Source organism: Trichoderma citrinoviride, assembly GCF_003025115.1.
Source record: "Trichoderma citrinoviride strain TUCIM 6016 unplaced genomic scaffold BBK36scaffold_11, whole genome shotgun sequence".
Classification (NCBI taxonomy): domain Eukaryota; kingdom Fungi; phylum Ascomycota; class Sordariomycetes; order Hypocreales; family Hypocreaceae; genus Trichoderma; species Trichoderma citrinoviride.
Window position 1 is genome coordinate 733205 of NW_020194719.1, and position 16635 is coordinate 749839.

Below are 16635 nucleotides of genomic sequence, written 5' to 3' on the forward strand. Positions count from 1 at the left end.
ATTCCGTTCATCTACCTCGGCGTTTCACAACACCCAAACACCCCGACACAGGCGAAGGCCAAGGTTTCTACATCTTTATTTCGATGAGGTCGCGGCATGTTTGGCTGTTTGGATTCATTGCATTGCGCTGCATTTTGTCGGTACTTTTATTATACTTACAGCATGGGAGAAGGTGGTCTACGAGCTTCCGATGTACAAGACGATGCATGTGCTGGAGTATGGAGTTTTGCATAAACAACGATTCAAGTAGCATCTTAGACGTACGCTAGACACTTTGAGAGTGTAATAAGAGCATTGTTAAAATATTTACTCACTTTTCAATGGGTCTGGAGACGATGAGATGTGCATTCCGAAGTAGAGGTAGGGGAAGGCCTGTGATGATGCCATGGAAATGGAGCTGGTAAATGGGATTTTAGCCGAAATCTGTATCATCTGCTCACGCCGTATCTCAAGGGCACCACTTCGTTGACAGCAGATAAACTCACCATGCATTAGCTCCCAACATCATCTTACGACAAGATTATAAGGTTGCCGGCATCCGTTCGTGACATGGCAGCATCATCCGGCGTTACGCACGAAAGTGAGCCTCTGCAGCTGTATCTTTGAAAAGACGCCGAGCCACGGCCGGGATTAACACGGCAGTTGAAGCAAAGATAACAACTGCAAATCGGAGCAAAGGACAAGTGCTTGGCGATAAACCCGCCTTCATGCAGGCACCGATCAGAAATCCGATCCTCGCAGCAGAAACAACTGCCAAAAAGCGTGTACTAGTAGAAAGGGGGGGCGTTCGGTTGAAGCCTTCGAGAGCCTAAAGGCGGGCCGATGGCGGATCCAAGGGCTGGGCTGCAAGCCATTGGGCCAACCAGCTGCGCCGTCCGGGACAGATTCGTCCGATAAGTTTCGACGGGAACGGGAACGGTGCCTGGAGAAGGCTATATGCGGCTTCTTGGCTCGGTTACTGTACTTTTGCGGCGAGCTTACCGGCGCATGGAGCTAGAGTACCGCATATTTCTTTTCTTGCGATATAAGGTAGCTTGGCCGTGATGCCCTCTGCTATTTATGGCTTTGGCTATGGCCAGTGTGCATCGCTTGTTCTCTTGAGGCGGGCTGCTATTTCTTTCTTCATTCGTTTGTTATGAAGGGATCGTTCATGTTTCTGTAGGCGCGAGTTCGACGACTTACACTCTATGCATTCTTATCACGACGTGTGACATTTCGTACGCCGCTTTTTTGTTTGATGCCCTGAAAATCATTTGGTTTTCGAAGTCTTTCTAGTCGATCAGTCTGGATTTGACAAGCGGGCCTCAAGTTATGAGCCGTATGAACGTCTGATCACCACCATGACCTCCACCGAGAAGGCATTATCGCCATCTTCCCACGAGAGCGATGGCATGTCCAGGCTGTCACCATCGCTACCCGATGAGAAAGCCAACAAAGCCGTGGCCGAGCCGACGGGCGTCTTTTATCGATCAATGTCACATGTGTCCGGACCAGACGTACTCGAGTCAGCCTCACCGCAGCCGCCGCCTCAGTCTTCTGGTCCCCATACCGAAGCTGGAGAAGAAATATACGACCGCATGTCGTCCCGCCGCAAGCATGTCATAGTAACTGTCTTGTCGTTTTGTGCTTTCTTAGCGCCCTTGTCAAGCACGAGCATTCTAGCCGCCGTGCCCGAGGTTGCCATAGCGTACCATACAACAGGCTCCATCATCAACGTGAGCAACGCGGCATACATGGCGCTGATGGGTGTCTCGCCGGTGGTATGGGGGCCGATGAGCCAGGTATTCGGCAGGCGTCCTGTAAGTCTGACCAATCCTTGTTGCCTTTATCCTGACAGTACACATGCTGAACCGCATAGATGACACTATTAACGACGGTATTGTTCTTCTTGCTGAGTGTAGCAACTGCTCTTGCTCCGAATCTGGCATCCTTCTTTATATTCAGAGCTCTCTCAGCCTTTGAAGGTACAGCGTTTGTCCTGCTGGGAGCGGCCTGCATAGGGTAAGCCATATGGTAACTCACAATTTTGCCAGGCTAACGTGCGTATCAGAGATATATATCGGCCCACGGAACGAGCAACTGCTCTCGGGTGGTTCATGTCTGGCACACTGATCGGTCCTGCCCTTGGCCCTTGCATAGGGGGCATCTTGGTGACTTATACATCCTGGAGGTCCATCTTCTGGCTGCAGACGGCGTTGGCTGGCACAGGTTCCCTCGGTGTCTTCTTCCTTGTGCCAGAGACTATCCACCACAAGAAGATCGACGACTTGGAAGGCCGCTCCAGGAAAGAAAAGGCCAAGGCTGTACTTCATATGACGAGCCCCATTCGGGTGATGCGGCTGTTCAGATACTGGAATCAGGTACTGGTCGCACTCGCCAGCTCAGCGCTTGTGTGGAACATGTATACCTTGCTCACACCGATCCCGTACGTGTTGAACCCGCGGTTTCATCTAGACTCACCGATACTGTCAGGCCTCTTCTATCTGGCCCCCGGGAGCGGCTACCTGGTGGGGACGTTCATGGGAGGGAGATGGGCAGACAGAACGGTCAGGAAATGGATAGAAAAACGCAACGGTGTGCGTGTTCCGGAGGATCGCTTGCGGTCCGCGATCCCGTTCATGGCCTTCCTTGTGCCAAGCTGCATCCTTGTGTATGGATGGGCCATTGACAAGGCTGTGGGTGGCATTCCTGTTCCAGTCATCATGCTCTTTTTGCAAGGTGTCGGGCAGCTCTTCTGCTTTCCTGCCCTCAACACCTACTGCTTGGACGTGATGCCTGGACGCGGCGCAGAGGTGACGGCGGCGAACTACTTTGTTCGGTATATGGCAGGCTGCGTCGGCACAGCGATAGTCCTTCCGGCCATTGAGGGCATCGGTGTTGGCTGGTTTGAGACTATCTCTACTGGTCTGGTGCTGCTCTCGACACTCGGTGTCCTGGCTACCATTCGATGGGGCAAGGATTGGAGGGAAACGGTTGATGCGAAGAAGAAGTCGTCAGTCGAAAAGGACGCTGGTGAAATGACAGACGTGGACCATCGACAACGAGAGGGAGACGCCGCATATGGCGAGAAGCCTAGAGGAAAAGTCTGATAAGGCCCGCTGGCGATGGACGGCAGTTCTTTTGTTGATAAGTGAGCAGCGAGTGCAGATTCCCGGAGACCAGTATCGTCTATACCCTGATTTTAATAAGATCACCTTTCTCTACACCAAAGAGCGTTGGCAGCCAGCCGGTTATCGTCAGTGACTGGAGGTTATGACCCAAACAACCCGTAACGAGTAATATCGTCATTACTGGCTTTCGCACAGCGTCGGTTCAATGCAGTCAAACCCCAAGACGCTGCTTCGTGCGCAAGTACTAGTAGCGCTCAACAGCTGACAAGGAGCATAGCTATCTGCATCCGCATCTGCATGGTACTCCGTAAAGCCCAAATACACGGCTATTTTTGGACTTGCGCACTTGTATTTCCTGTGGAGTAGCAGGCCCAACATCGTCTGCTTGAGTACTTGGAGTCTTCAGCGTTGCTGTAAGTGGCACTCGCGCTTCGTACAGTACGTCTCCAGCAGTAGTCGGTTTTAGGGCTGATGTACCCCGTCTTCGGTGTGCAATTGCCCCTAGACATCGGCAAGAGATACAGCGAGTTTTGCACGACAACTGCTGGTTGGACTGCGACCATCCTATCGCAATGCATTGAAGACATGGTGGTGGGCGGAGTGCATTCGTTTGTACGAACACCATCACGAACCGTCACGTCCAGGCGATCCGAACCATCCAATGGCAGACTGGTTTGGGAGGTGGCTTAGCGAAGCCGGGGATATCTGACAGACTGCTCGACGGGAATTCAGTTTGTAGCCAGTTGGTGGACGACGCTTGTCACCCTTCGCAACGGCCGGACCACTTTTATGACTTAGGCCAAGAATGCCTCCATGGGGCCTGACAGAACGAGATGACAATATAATCCGAGCTCCACAGAGCAGTCGATAGTGGAATGGCAGTTTGCTGTCCGGTCGTAATATTTTGATGAGATGGTTGGAGCCCCTGCTCTGGGAAAGAAAGGAGAACCTCACAAGGAGCCAAGCGGTGGACCTTGAGCGGCAGCTAGTATCACGAAGCATTGGAGACTTGTGTAGCTTTTGATGAATTCGAAGGCTCCTGTCGATGGCAAAGTCGAGTCCGCACAGGCCAGGTGATTGATAGGTCGTGAAAAAGGGAAACCGGATTTCGGAAGCCCTTCAGAATGTGTCAAGTGTGTACTCAAGCACTGCACCATTGTACCCCTGTCGTCGACGCGTTTCATGTTGCCAGCGGGATGGTAGAAACGGCAGGGATCCCACGCCACAGCGGCCCGCCGGTCTTTGCTTCTAGCGACAGAGGGCTTTCCACCGTCAGCTGCGAGAAAGCCCCGATCATCCCGGCTGAAGGCGCAGCAACGCTCGTAAAGACCGGCTTGGCAACCAGCGTTGAACCCTTCCTTTGATGGGAAATTTCATAAACAACACAGCCGTTTGGCGTTGGCCGAATGGCTCTCTTGGTTCCTCATCTTTGGCTGTTAACCTCTCTTGCCTCTGCAGCATCACAATGATGCAATGGTCCGATCAACAGGCCGACAAGGCAAGACCTCATGGAAAGGCTTCACAAGGATCATGGAGCGGCACCCTCGGGGCAGTCGTACGGGGTGCCGGACAGCGCTCGTGCACCTCTGATTGGCCTGGGACGGGTAGACAACGCTGAGAGCGACAGGGGCCGCCGAGGTTATTGGGATTCTTTGGACTAGAGACGCCCTAACCTGGGTAGTTTTGAAGAAGCGCCATGCCGCCGCTGTTATCGGTTCTCTTCTTGGCGCTGTTGCGGTTTGCTGATTGCGGCATCAGAATCAAAGCCACGCGTCGATTCTCGTGATTGAGCCGTGTGTCGACGTTCTCGTATCTTGCCGCAGCCTCAAGGCTGCTCCTCCATAAGCGGTCAAATCTGTCCTAGATTCGTAGCAATACGCTAGTACTAATAGCAATGGACATGACATATAAACGAACCAATCCCAAGCCCTGCTCAGTTCATCACCGTTGACGGGGAGCGGCTGACTGGTTATGAAGTCGAATGAAGCTTATAAGGATTCGGGAGACGTTTGACTGCCGGTAAGGCATGGCTTTTGCTCTTTTTCACTCATGGAACCAGTACCTGCTGTAGTCCATCTGTGTGTCTCATACGGAGTACGGAGTAGAACATGCTGAGGGTGTGTTAGTGTGGATGGCAATGCGGCTCGTATCATGGCTGCAGCTGCATCGTCTGTCTCACTTGCGCACTCGTACACACCTATGCGGCACAAACGCGGCAGCGATTCGCCAGCCGAGAGGATTGGCCGGATTGGTGTTTAGAGGCGTGGAGCATGTGTGTGCGGTGCCCAAAACAGCCTTTGCGCTATGTCTGGTCTTCGAAACATTTTCAGTCTGTGCTCTTTGTAGCGCTGAGTTAGACTGGAGAGACAGATGAAGAACCGGTCCGAGATTCAGGTAGTCTGTGGGTGAAGATGAGGGCTTTGGTGATGACGATGATGATGAAGAGGAGGAGAAGGAGGAGGAGGAGGATTACTAAGGTACTGAACTACTATGTGGGTAGCATCTCAAGCGGCTCTTGCCAAAAGTTCTGCACATTTGCATCGAGGAAACCGCTTCTCCCTGCACTTGCCTTGCTTTGCCTTGCTCCTACACACCTCTTTCCTCAAACTGTCCTGCCTGTCTTGCGCCTGCCTGTCGATCGCCGTTTGCGCGCGCGCGCATGGGCAAGAGCGAGCTGAGCTCAGAGGCTCCTGCGGGTTCCCACTTGGCCCGTCCCTTTTGAGGGACCCTTGGCCGACGTTTTTTTTTACGACTCCTGTACAAGGTTTATGGTTATTACAGCATCTCAACCTAAATTCCTGTACATATCTCTCATTTCTGCACAAACTCCGCTCTTCTCTCCTTTGCTCTGTTCTGCTCTCCTTTCTCTCTCCCGGAGTCCGGAGACGCTGAGTCTGTCAGCTCACCGGCTTGTCACCAGCTTTTCTTCGTATCTCGCCATCCGCGTCCATTCTTACCGAAAGACGGAAGCCAGTCGCCACACATTCGCTCACAAGAGGGGCACTTCACCTAACCCGTCAGCGTCGTAAGCCGAACGTCGATTCCCCTTGACTGGTTGCGACAATTTGGTTGCTTGCTAGTGGGAAGAAGGAGACTTGAATAGGACAACATCACATCTTCATCTTCTTTACCTTCCTCACATTTGCGGCGCCTCTGGAAATCCATCGTCGCGGGTGATTGTCACCCTGCCACGCTCCTGCCGCCATGGAGCGCACGGCTTCACTTCTCAGCTTCAGCAGCCGCTCCAGCTCTCACGATTCGACCAATAGAAACAACGACTCCTTATTACCATATGCCGAGAATGTCTTCGAAAAGAAAGCTCTCCGAGGACAATCGTTCTTGAGACGGTGTCTATATCGGAGGATCCTGATATGGACAGTCGCAAGCATGATCGTGGTGTCTTTTCTTCTCTTCAAAGCGGGCGATGGCATGGTATCCAGCTCCAGCTCACGAGTCGTTCAACAGAGCGCAGCGGCAAAGCCTCCGCTTGCACAACCTACAATCATCGGCAATGAAGACGGTGGCCCTGTGCTGGTGATTGTAGATAAGGATAAGGAGGCCCAGAAGGTTAAGGAGTCCCAGAAGGATAAAGATGGCCAGAAGTCTGACAAGGCAGCTGAAGAGAAGACGGAGCCAAGCGGGGAGAAGAAGGTCGAAGGGGACGGTAACAAGGACGGAGAGAAGAAGACAGAAGAAGGAAAGGAGGAAAAGGCAACCGATCAGGGCCAGGTTGACGGGGAAAATCAGGCGCCTCTCGATCCTGAAGATGAACTGAGTGCGGAAGAGGACGCAGCAGCTCTGAAGAAGTGGGACGAAGACTTGAAAAAGATGCCCTGGCTTCGATTTATCCCGTAGGTCTCCCGCGCGCTTCTGGCACGCCTTGCACCACTAACGTGTCCTTCTTGCTTAGTCTGAACGGCTACTTTAACGGCCTCAAGTCTCTGGTTACGAAATCTGACCACATTCCCGAGTATCCGAACCCTAATGTGGAAGTTCCTCTCGGCGAGCCTCCCCTGAGCCAGGATATCCCGAAGCCGAAGCTTTACGATCCCTACAACTCTTCCGACTCGAGCGTTAAAACTTGCTATCTTGACACGGACAATACGATTCCGGCACCCAGCCTTTATGCGTACGAGGGAATCCCTCAATACATGCCTGACCCGGCCATTGGCTCCCACTCCATATTTGGCATTCGCGATGACGTCTGCTTCGATCGATTTGGTCGTTACGGGCCTTATGGCTTTGGTTACAAACTGGTTGATGGCGGCTCAGATGTCGGTGTTGATACAGAGAGCTCCGGCAGCGAGGCTGTCTGGGAGAAGACTGGGCAAATCAACTATGGTCAAATTGACTGGGGCGATGTCCAGGAGCGATGTGCTACCGCCAACAAGGACCGGTTCGCGGAGCCTGATCCAGAAACCGAGGCGCTGAACTTCGATGGGGGCAAGAAGGGTCGGATTGCCGTGGTCATCCGTCTCTATACCGGCTTCCAGTGGACGCAGCTGGCTGTGCTCAACTTCCGGGCCATGATCAGCGAGTTGTCTCTCAGATCTGGCGGAGAGTACAACGTTCATTTCTTGTTGCACGTCAAGGACAACGACACACCGATCTGGTCCGACGACATGACGGTACAGATGCTACTCGACTCCAACGTGCCTCCGGAGTTTCACGGGCTGGTGACGCTGTGGAGCGAAGCACAAATGGAGCTGTTCTATCCCGGCAAATTCGAGGATCCCATCAGCAAACCCCCCATCAACAACCCTGCCGCCAGGGGCGTTCACGGTGTCTTCCGCAGCGCTCACTTGCCCCTTCAAGTATTTGCCTTGCAACACCCGGAGTATGAGCATTTCTGGAACTGGGAGCTGGATATGCGGTACCTGGGCAACTGGTACGAACTGTTTGATCGCTTGGGCCACTGGGCAGACCAGCAGCCACGCAAACTGCTCTGGGAGCGAAACGAGCGCTACTACATTCCGTCCCATCACGGCACCTGGGAGAACTTCACGGCTGCCGTCGAGCAGTATACAAAGGACTCGGGTAAACCCGGTGTCTTTGGCCCCGTAGAGTTTCCCGAGAGAGGGCAGCTGCGTTTCGAGCAGCACGGAGGATCCGCCATGCCCCCTTTGTGCTTGGCCGATCCAGAAAACCCGGAGTGCGGTGTCGGCGAGGCGGCTGATCTCATCACCCTGAACCCCATCTTCGACGTGCACGGCTCTGCCTGGGTTTTCGCAAACGACGCAACGGCCTATGGCAAGACGCCGCCAAGACGATGCGCCATCATCACGGCATCTCGACTGAGCCGCCGGCTTCTGATGGCAATGCACGAGCAGGTGTGGCGCCACCACCACACCATGTTCTCTGAAATGTTCCCTGCCAGTGTAGCCTTTCACCACGGGTTCAAGGCCGTATACGCACCTCACCCGGTCTTCCTGGATCGTGCCTGGGAGCCCCTAGGCAGTGCCGTGGACAAGGTTTTCAACGGCGGACGTGACCACTCGACGTCGGCCGTGGGGAGTCCATTCGACTTGCGCAATGAGCACAACCACAAAGGTGCCACCTGGTACTTCAATAGCGAGTTTGCCGGTTTGCTGTGGCGGCGATGGCTGGGGTTCGCCCAGCTGGACTCGAGAGGAAAGACTGGCCATCGGAAAGGTGGAGGCAAGATTCGAGGCGGAAAAGCTGAAGAGGAGAGCGACGCGAGCAGCGGTCGGATGTGCCTGAGGAGCTTCCTCGTGCATCCAATCAAGTTTGAGAGCCCGGACGAGAAGAAATGACGGAGGAGCGTTTGAGCCAAGCCTAAGAAGGCTTCTTGGCGCGCGCTGCAATTCGGTTGGCAAGCGGATGCATACAGGAACGGCGTTTTGTTTTCATGTTTATCAGCTTTCTTTTTACAGTCATCGCATCATCTCTCGTTTTCCGGATACATTGTTGGATACTAATAGTAGAGTCGAGAGGGTGTTTCACGGCGTTGGGTTTTCACACAGAGAGCGTTTGTTGATCTTGTGGGACTCGCAGTGCGGGCAAGAAGAGATGGATCAACTTCTATATATCGTCTCGACAAGTGGTGTTGAGAGCTTTGAAGACTATTAGATGTGTGGGATTTGATCATGAGGGATCATGCATGAATATAGAGGATATATAAGGTCTAGAGCAATGCAAGACATGATGTTGTACCTGACGCTTCTGTTGCAATACATGGTGACACATTGTATTCGAATATTTTACGACACTTGATGTTCAAGCGGCACTCTGAAAGGTGTTCAAGTGGGAAGACATGAATAGATTTGCTCATTTCACTCATAGCCCAAACTCTCCACCGTTGCAGATACCCAAATCCCATTCATACGCATAAAAGCTACCAAAACTAACCAATTTTCAAAACGAAGAATCAAGAATAAACATCCCTTAGTATTTGATTCCCACCCCACCCCCCCCTTCCGCGTACGACTACAAAACACCCCCGAGATGCGCCGAAACGAGAGCGTCAAGCGCGGTCAAGTTTTTCCAACTGGTGAGCAAATAGGAGAAACTTGCTCTCAAAAAAAAAAAAAAAAAATGAAAAGAGCCAATTCCCCGAGTTACGGTGAATTGACGCGCGTGATAGGCTTGCCTCTTATTTCCATACAAGAGAAAAAAGAAGAGCCTATCCACTTCATACCCAATCATGCCAAGTAGCAGTTTCGAAACCGGTTTTTAAAAGACCGAAAATGGGCATGGTATCGAATAAATGGAAACCAAGAAAGAAGTCAAAGACGAGAGAAAAAAAGACGACAATAATGGAGAGCCGCGCTTTGACGCCGTCGACACCTAAAACGCCGCTTTCCCCCTCCCTTTCCCCCCTTCTGCCACGATTCGTGGCAGCTTGGCCCAAGATATTCGAGCTGCAGCAAATGCGCTTTGATGCAAAAGTGAGAACAAGAGACTTTGTGGTATTGCCTGTAGCCGGGGGAGTTCTCATCCCTCCAATGGCAATACCTCCCTTGGACTTTGTTTATTTCTTCAGCACCGCGTCGTAGATGCTCAGCAAGCCCGTAATGGCGGTTCCCGTGATGACGCCCTTGTAGCCACCGTAAACAGCGCCGTTGAGCCGCTCGATGGCGGTGTCGGAAAGAAGACCGCCAAAGGTGACGCCCTGCCCATAGACAAGGTAGGAAACGAGGGCCTTGGTGATGCTGTAGGTCAAGGGGTCGACAACACTCTCCTGAGGTTGAGTTCGGGAGCGGGTCTTGAGTCCGCTTGGGGCAGTGTTGGCCGCGCTGAGGTTAAAGAAGTAACCGAAGAGGCTGGGCAGGATGAAGCTGGTAAAGGCCCAGGTCAGAGCAGGCGACCAGAAGCTCGCAGTCAGCAGCAGGAACATGTCGGGCAAGTAGACGGGATGGTCGGAAGTGCCGAGAAACTCGATGGCGGGAACGGTAAAGGCATAGCGGTTGGCAAGGACCTCCGGGCGGATGTACCAAAGCTCGAAAGCAGAGACAACGAGGAGGATGCTGTTGACGTTGCTGAGCGTCTCGCGGGTGGCGTTTGAAGCCTCGCTGATGCCGCTCTCCTGGTAGAGCGAGGAGACGTGACGGCGCACGGCGAGAGTGGAGCGGTCGACGGCCTGGGCCACGTCGGCCGGCGTCGCGGGAAGAGGAATGCGCGCGGCGACTTGCGACAGGCTGCGGGCGGGAGTCTGGATAAGGGCAGTCGAGGCGGCGCGGACGTCGTCGGCGTCTCTGTAGAGTTGCGTGTTAGAGAAGACGGTCAACAGGCCGAAGTCGATTGCCGTGGCTCTCAGTCGCCCAGCGGCGAAGGGGGAAGTCTCAATACTCACGTAGACATGATGTCCTCGGCAGCCTTGGTCACCCGTCGCTTGGCCGTCTTGAGCGTCTTTTCAATCTCGTCCTTGAGGGGCGCTTCCTTAGGCTCCTTGGGCTCCTTGGGTTCCTTTGGCTCCTTGGATTCGCGCTTCACGGGAGAGCCCATGGCCTTGGTGCGGCTGTTGAAGTAGCCGGACAAGTCAGACCGGGAGGAGAAGCGGCTGCTGTTCCCCGCAATGAAGTCGTCGAGAGCGGACTCGAGCTCCGTCTTTTTCAGACCATCGTAGCTAGTTCCCGGGGCGGGCGAGCGTTAGCTTGCTTTTCCTTGTTTGTTTTGCTTTTCGTGTTCTTTTGTTTTCTTTCGGCGGAGAAGCGAGAGAGGAAGATGGATGGAGTGGCGACGCGCCAAAGAGGAGGGCAGTGGAATCGGGTTGCGTGTGAGAAGAGAAGCAGATGGAGGGCGCGGAAGGGGGAGAAGAGGTGATGGAAAAAGGCCAGATTCTCGGTTCTCCAAAGTCGCAGCTTCTTCTCTCCGCGCCGCCGCGACGACCAAGAGTTGCGCGCCTCGTCCTCTGGAAGATGCATCGCGACATCGCAGCGGGAAGCAAAAACAACAGAGGCGAAAACAGCAAACAAAACAATGACGCAAAGGAATGCATGATGTGGCGATGGCGCAAACGAGAGATGCGCCGCGCTAAACACCAAAAAAAAACAAAACATCCGAGTAAAATCAACAAGAACAAGCTGAGAAAGGCGACGCAGAACAAGAAAAGCAGAAAAGGAGCGAGACATACTTTTTCAACCCGACGCTCTCCGCCAATTCCACCAAATCGCTCTTGCGCTGGGCGCGCAGCCAGCTATTCGACGGCGCGATGATTGACATTGTTTCTCTTGTTGTTGATCGAGCTTTTGTCTGTTGTTTGGAGCTCTGCGTGCGCGATGGCTTTTCGCTTTATACCGTTGATGTCGAGTAAAAAGCGCGGCGAGATAAAGTAATTGGCAAGCGATAAAACGGAAAATATAAAGATTGCAAGAGGTGGAAGAGGAAAACTCCCGAGGCTGTCGAATCAAGAAAAGGATGAGAAATGATTCGATGCCCAATTGATCGATTTCTTGCGGTGTGTTGCGGTGCCTCCCCAGTAAAAAAAATACCGGCAGAAATTGATTGTGATTGATTGATTGGCTGATTGAGGGGAAACAGAAGCTGCAGCTGATGGCGTGTCTTTCTTTTCCTTTCTCTTTAGAATCCGAGCTGTTGAGCGATGATGAGGATGAAGCCTTCTTTGCAAGCTACCTGAAGCTGTTTTGCTGGTTGCGGAAAAAAGAAGGCGCTTATCGGGGATGGCCAGTGCAGTGGTTATCGTGCGATCGATTGATTGCAATCCGGACACTTTCCCTTGCGTATCCAAGCCGGAATCGTAAAAAAGCGGGATGAGATCAAAGTGTCAAGGGTGTTTTGTTCTTTTTTTTTCTCCAACGGTTGCTGGGGTGGTCCCTTGTTTGAATAATAAAGTAAAAAAAAGAATAGTAGAGAGGGAAAAAAAAGAGAGGGAAATGGGGGGGAAGGGCTACGAAGTATTTGCTCTTGTTTATGTTGTCCTCTTCAGGACTAGACACGATTTTCCCGCTTTCTGTAGTAGGTGATCAAGTGTGCCAGTGTGTGTTGTGTGATTTGCTAGGTATTTTCCTTTCTATTTCTGCTGGTGTGGGAGGGAAGAGAAGAAGCTGGACGACAGAAGAGTGCCCAGGTGGAGGAGGTGGTCGGAGAGAGGGGGGGGGGGGACGAGGGCAAAAGTCGCTCGCTTGTGTGCCGCGTTTGCAGTGTGACCCCGTTGGCCGGGCGCCCGGCTGCAGAGGGAGCAGGTACCGCACTAACGGGATGTACCTCGCGAGGACCGGGGGGACGACAACTTGACTTGTATGACGGTATTGGATGGGGAGGGGGGGCTTGTTGATGCGCCGCTGATGCCACTATATTTCTGGAGAGGGATGAGGATCTGATGATTGATGAGATTGGATGAGAAGTTGAAGTTGCTGATGATCTTGAAGTGGTGATAGTAGTAGTGGTAGGTTCTGGATTGTCTACATACAGCGTGGCATCGCGGATGGAGTCGTTGAGCATGGGCACTGCAGCAGCATCTCCGCACTTGTTGATGCCCGGACAACCAGGCAGGTGTTTTGATGCGTTGTCCCTCTTTTGACGAGCGACTGAAAGATGTAATAATGAAAAGTGATTGATTCGGGACTTCGTCTTCTTTGTATTGCCCCTTGTGAGAGGAGATGTGTGATAATTCAGAGATGAACAAAGTAACAATGAATTGAACTCTTCTGGTAGTATATACATACATCAGACAGACAAGACAGTTGGACCAAAATCACTCCCTAGTCCATCCAGTCCACAAACTTCTCCTCTCCCCTCTTCACAATCCGCACCGGCACGTGCATCCCATCCTGCAGGTTCAGCGTCAGCCTCGTCGACGCCTGTCCCACCGTCCACCGGCTCTTGTCCTGCGCCCGCCGGTACACCGCCGCCCTCTCCTCGCGGCCCATGGCCTCGACCTCGCCCGGGCTCGCCCACTCGTCCACCGCCAGCTCGACGCTGTAGCTCCGGAAGATGACGGCCAGCGCCGCGATGATCTCCACCACCGCGATGCGCCGCCCCAGGCACGACCGCGCGCCGTCGCTAAAGGGGATGTACGACCCGCGCTCCGGCTTGAAGAGCTGCGCGTTGATGTCGGAGCCCTGGAAGCCGCCAAAGTCCTCCGAGTCGGCGCCCGCCACCGACTCGTTGCCGCCGCCGCCGCCGTCGCGCTCCTTGTCCTTGGCCGTCTTCTGGAACCAGCGCTCCGGGCAAAAGTCGAGGATGTTGGACGCGCCCGGCGTGATCTTGCTGGGCCGCGTCGGCCAGTACCGCGGGTTGACGTGCGTCGACACCGTCGCCAGCGAGATGCCCGTGTTCCTGGGCAGCACGTACCGCGCGCCGTCCATGACGAGGCTCTGGTCCGCGTCGGGCGAGATCTTCTTGGGGATCTCGGACACGGGCGGCACCAGCCTCAGCGTCTCGTACATGGCCGCCCCGATCATGCTGGCCGTCATCTGGTTCACCAGGCTGTCGTAATCCCAGTCCTGGGGGTCCTTGTCGCCCAGGATGTCGTCAATGTCCTTTTGCATCGCGCGCTGCGCCTCGGGGTGCGTGGCCAGGTGGATCATGGTGAAGTGGATGGAGTTGGCCGTCGTCTCGTGGCCGGCCACGAACATGATGAAGGCGTTGCCGATGATCTCTTCGCGCGTCAGCGTCGCCTCCTTGGTCTCGGTGCCGAAAGACGACTTGGCCAGCTGGCCCATGAGGTCCATGCCCTCGACGTGCTCTCCCTTGCGGGCTTCTTCAATCTTTTCGTCCAGGAGCTCGTTCATGTAGCTGATGTACTCATCGTAAGACAGCACTGCTTTCTTGATGTTCTCAAAGGGGAGCATTTCTGGAAACCGGCCACAGTTAGCATCTCTCTCTCACATCGTAGACAAGCGGGAGGGGCGACGGGCCAAAACACACTCAGAATCCATCGCGGAACAATGAGCAGAAGCAGCAGATAATGGAGCAGAATCTCCATCGTGTCCGTAAAGCTCAGCTGGTGCCCGTCCGTAGGCTCGTGCGAGCCGTACTTGACAATCTTGGGATCCGTCCCCGCAGGATGCGTCTCGCCCGGCCACAGCAGACGCATGCCGAAGCCAACGTAGCTGATGATGTTCAGGGCCAGCTTCATCGTGTCGTGCTGCAGCGACCTCAGCGGCTCCTTTCTGGTAGCCCCCGACGGCCCCGTCCACATCCGCAACATGCCTTGCGTCTGCTTGATGGCTTCGCGGAACACCAAGGCGGCGTTCCTCTCGTTGAACGACGCAGACGTGACCTTTCGGTGCATCCGCCACACGCTCCCCTCCGTGGTCAGCACATTCTCGCCAAACTGCTTCAGGATGGTGTAAGCAGCCGTCCACTTGGGGAACTGCTCCCTCTTGAGCGTGACGGTCCGGATCGTCTCCGCATTGTCCGTCATCATCAACAGTCCCCCGGGAGAGGCAACGAGAAAAGACTCGCCCAGCTTGGCAAACCACTCATGCCGAGTCCGATACGCAAAGTTGGGAATCATGATCCTTAGAAAGAAATCACCGTCAGCAACCAAATATCTGTTTCTTGTAGTTTTTTTCTCAGTCGGTGCCATTGGTTCAGCACATACTCGAGCCATCCGTCCCACCATGACTTTGGGAACAACTTGATGATGGGCACCCAGAGCTTATGTGAGACCTGCCACGGCAGCCAAAACGGATTGCACGCTTCAATTTTTGACAGTTAGCTTTTCTCGAAGAGCATTCGAACAGTCATTTTACTGGAATGGCATGAAAGTTCTGGACGCACGCGTGACAACGTAGGGCAACCCGCTTCGCTTCGCCTCCTTGACGTAAAATCGCAGGTTCACGACATAAGTGATGATGCCGTAGGCGACCAGCACCGCCGCGGCGATTGGAACCAGCGCCATGATTGCCCGTTCAGATCTGAAGATGTTAAGCAAAATCGAAGCAGTGCTTTGTTTGTTGATGGTCGGATGCAAGAATGAATCGAGATTTTGTAACCCGTGTGTCCCGGGCGTTTAATAAGGGGGCGCGAGTTTCAGCATCAGCTCGAACGAAATCCCACGCCGCTAGCAGCGCAAAAAAATCCCCTTCTATATGAAGAGAAATGAAAAGGCAGGGCGGTGGGGGGAGGGATGAAGAGGAAGAGAAAAGAAAGAGGAGAGGTGATTATTATGACGACGAAACAGCAGGATACGACCTAGTACTAGCAATATATAATATAATAAGGTGTGTGTACCTCTATATATATATATATATATATATTTGACTGCAGACTAAACGTCAGATGCAGGGCGTTTGGTCCGCACCAACTACACACTAGCATTTATTAATACTCAGCCTACCTACAGTACCTCGACCCTTACACTCCATCTCCGGATCTGGCCCGCTCCGTGTCAAGTGCCATTTGTTTCATTGAAACGCTTGTTTTCAGCCCATCCTTCTTCCCGTCCCCCGCAACCACCCCTCCTTGTGGCAGGATGAAAGGATTGGGAAAAAGAAGAGTCATATAAATCAATGGTTTCACCGTCATCTTCCGTGGCCTCGCAATCTTTTTTTGCCAATCGGATTGAACCCGAATACAATGCGCGCTTATTTTATCGTTATCGCACAAAGGGAACGAAAGAAGAACAATGAGTACAAGAGTCACTGAAGGAAGCGGCTGAAAGATGAACAGTAAGTACTAGCAAATCACATGGGAAGCCTGGCAGTGGCTGCTTGGCTTCCTGCGGGATTGGAGGGGGGACACACCAGACAGCATCTCCTCGTGCCCCGAACAGACTCGTGAGAACCCCGTGTCTGATAGCAACCCATATCTACATACCTAGTAGTAGCTACATTGCTTGCTAATCGTGAATTCCCAGCTGTCATCCACAAAGCATGTCGTCTTCCGGTCTCTTCCTCGAGCCATAATACTTCATGTTCACTCACAGACCACTTATACGCGTATGTACATGCATATCCAGCCTTACCATCTTTCCACCTCCTCTATCACCTGACTTTACCTACAAACCACCACTTACGCGCTGGAGAATCTAAATGAACTTCAGGCTTTCTAAATGATCGCATCCAAACTGCTCAGATCCTCTCAGCAGCGTTTCAGC

The 16635-nt window shown here is 53.3% G+C and overlaps 4 protein-coding genes across 4 annotated transcripts; 2 read left to right on the forward strand and 2 right to left on the reverse strand.

Moving 5' to 3' along the window:
* Window positions 1-1340: 1340 nt before the first annotated feature.
* BBK36DRAFT_1124860 (MFS general substrate transporter) lies at window positions 1341-3089 on the forward strand (the record flags this gene model as incomplete). The annotated part of the gene is made up of 3 exons (XM_024891204.1): window positions 1341-1799; window positions 1859-2001; window positions 2051-3089. The coding sequence occupies 3 exons, from the start codon at window positions 1341-1343 to the stop codon at window positions 3087-3089; spliced, it is 1641 nt and encodes a 546-aa protein (XP_024747571.1).
* A 3849-nt stretch (window positions 3090-6938) lies between these two features.
* BBK36DRAFT_1170825 (hypothetical protein) lies at window positions 6939-8884 on the forward strand (the record flags this gene model as incomplete). Its single annotated transcript, XM_024895496.1, has 3 exons — window positions 6939-6961; window positions 7021-7794; window positions 7852-8884. The coding sequence occupies 3 exons, from the start codon at window positions 6939-6941 to the stop codon at window positions 8882-8884; spliced, it is 1830 nt and encodes a 609-aa protein (XP_024747572.1).
* Window positions 8885-10101: 1217 nt separating this feature from the next.
* Window positions 10102-11792, reverse strand: BBK36DRAFT_1161307 (hypothetical protein; the record flags this gene model as incomplete). Its single annotated transcript, XM_024894358.1, has 3 exons — window positions 10102-10825; window positions 10924-11196; window positions 11704-11792. The coding sequence occupies 3 exons, from the start codon at window positions 11790-11792 to the stop codon at window positions 10102-10104; spliced, it is 1086 nt and encodes a 361-aa protein (XP_024747573.1).
* A 1499-nt stretch (window positions 11793-13291) lies between these two features.
* BBK36DRAFT_1124521 (cytochrome P450) lies at window positions 13292-15438 on the reverse strand (the record flags this gene model as incomplete). The annotated part of the gene is made up of 4 exons (XM_024891174.1): window positions 13292-14385; window positions 14460-15055; window positions 15139-15235; window positions 15318-15438. The coding sequence occupies 4 exons, from the start codon at window positions 15436-15438 to the stop codon at window positions 13292-13294; spliced, it is 1908 nt and encodes a 635-aa protein (XP_024747574.1).
* Window positions 15439-16635: the final 1197 nt, after the last annotated feature.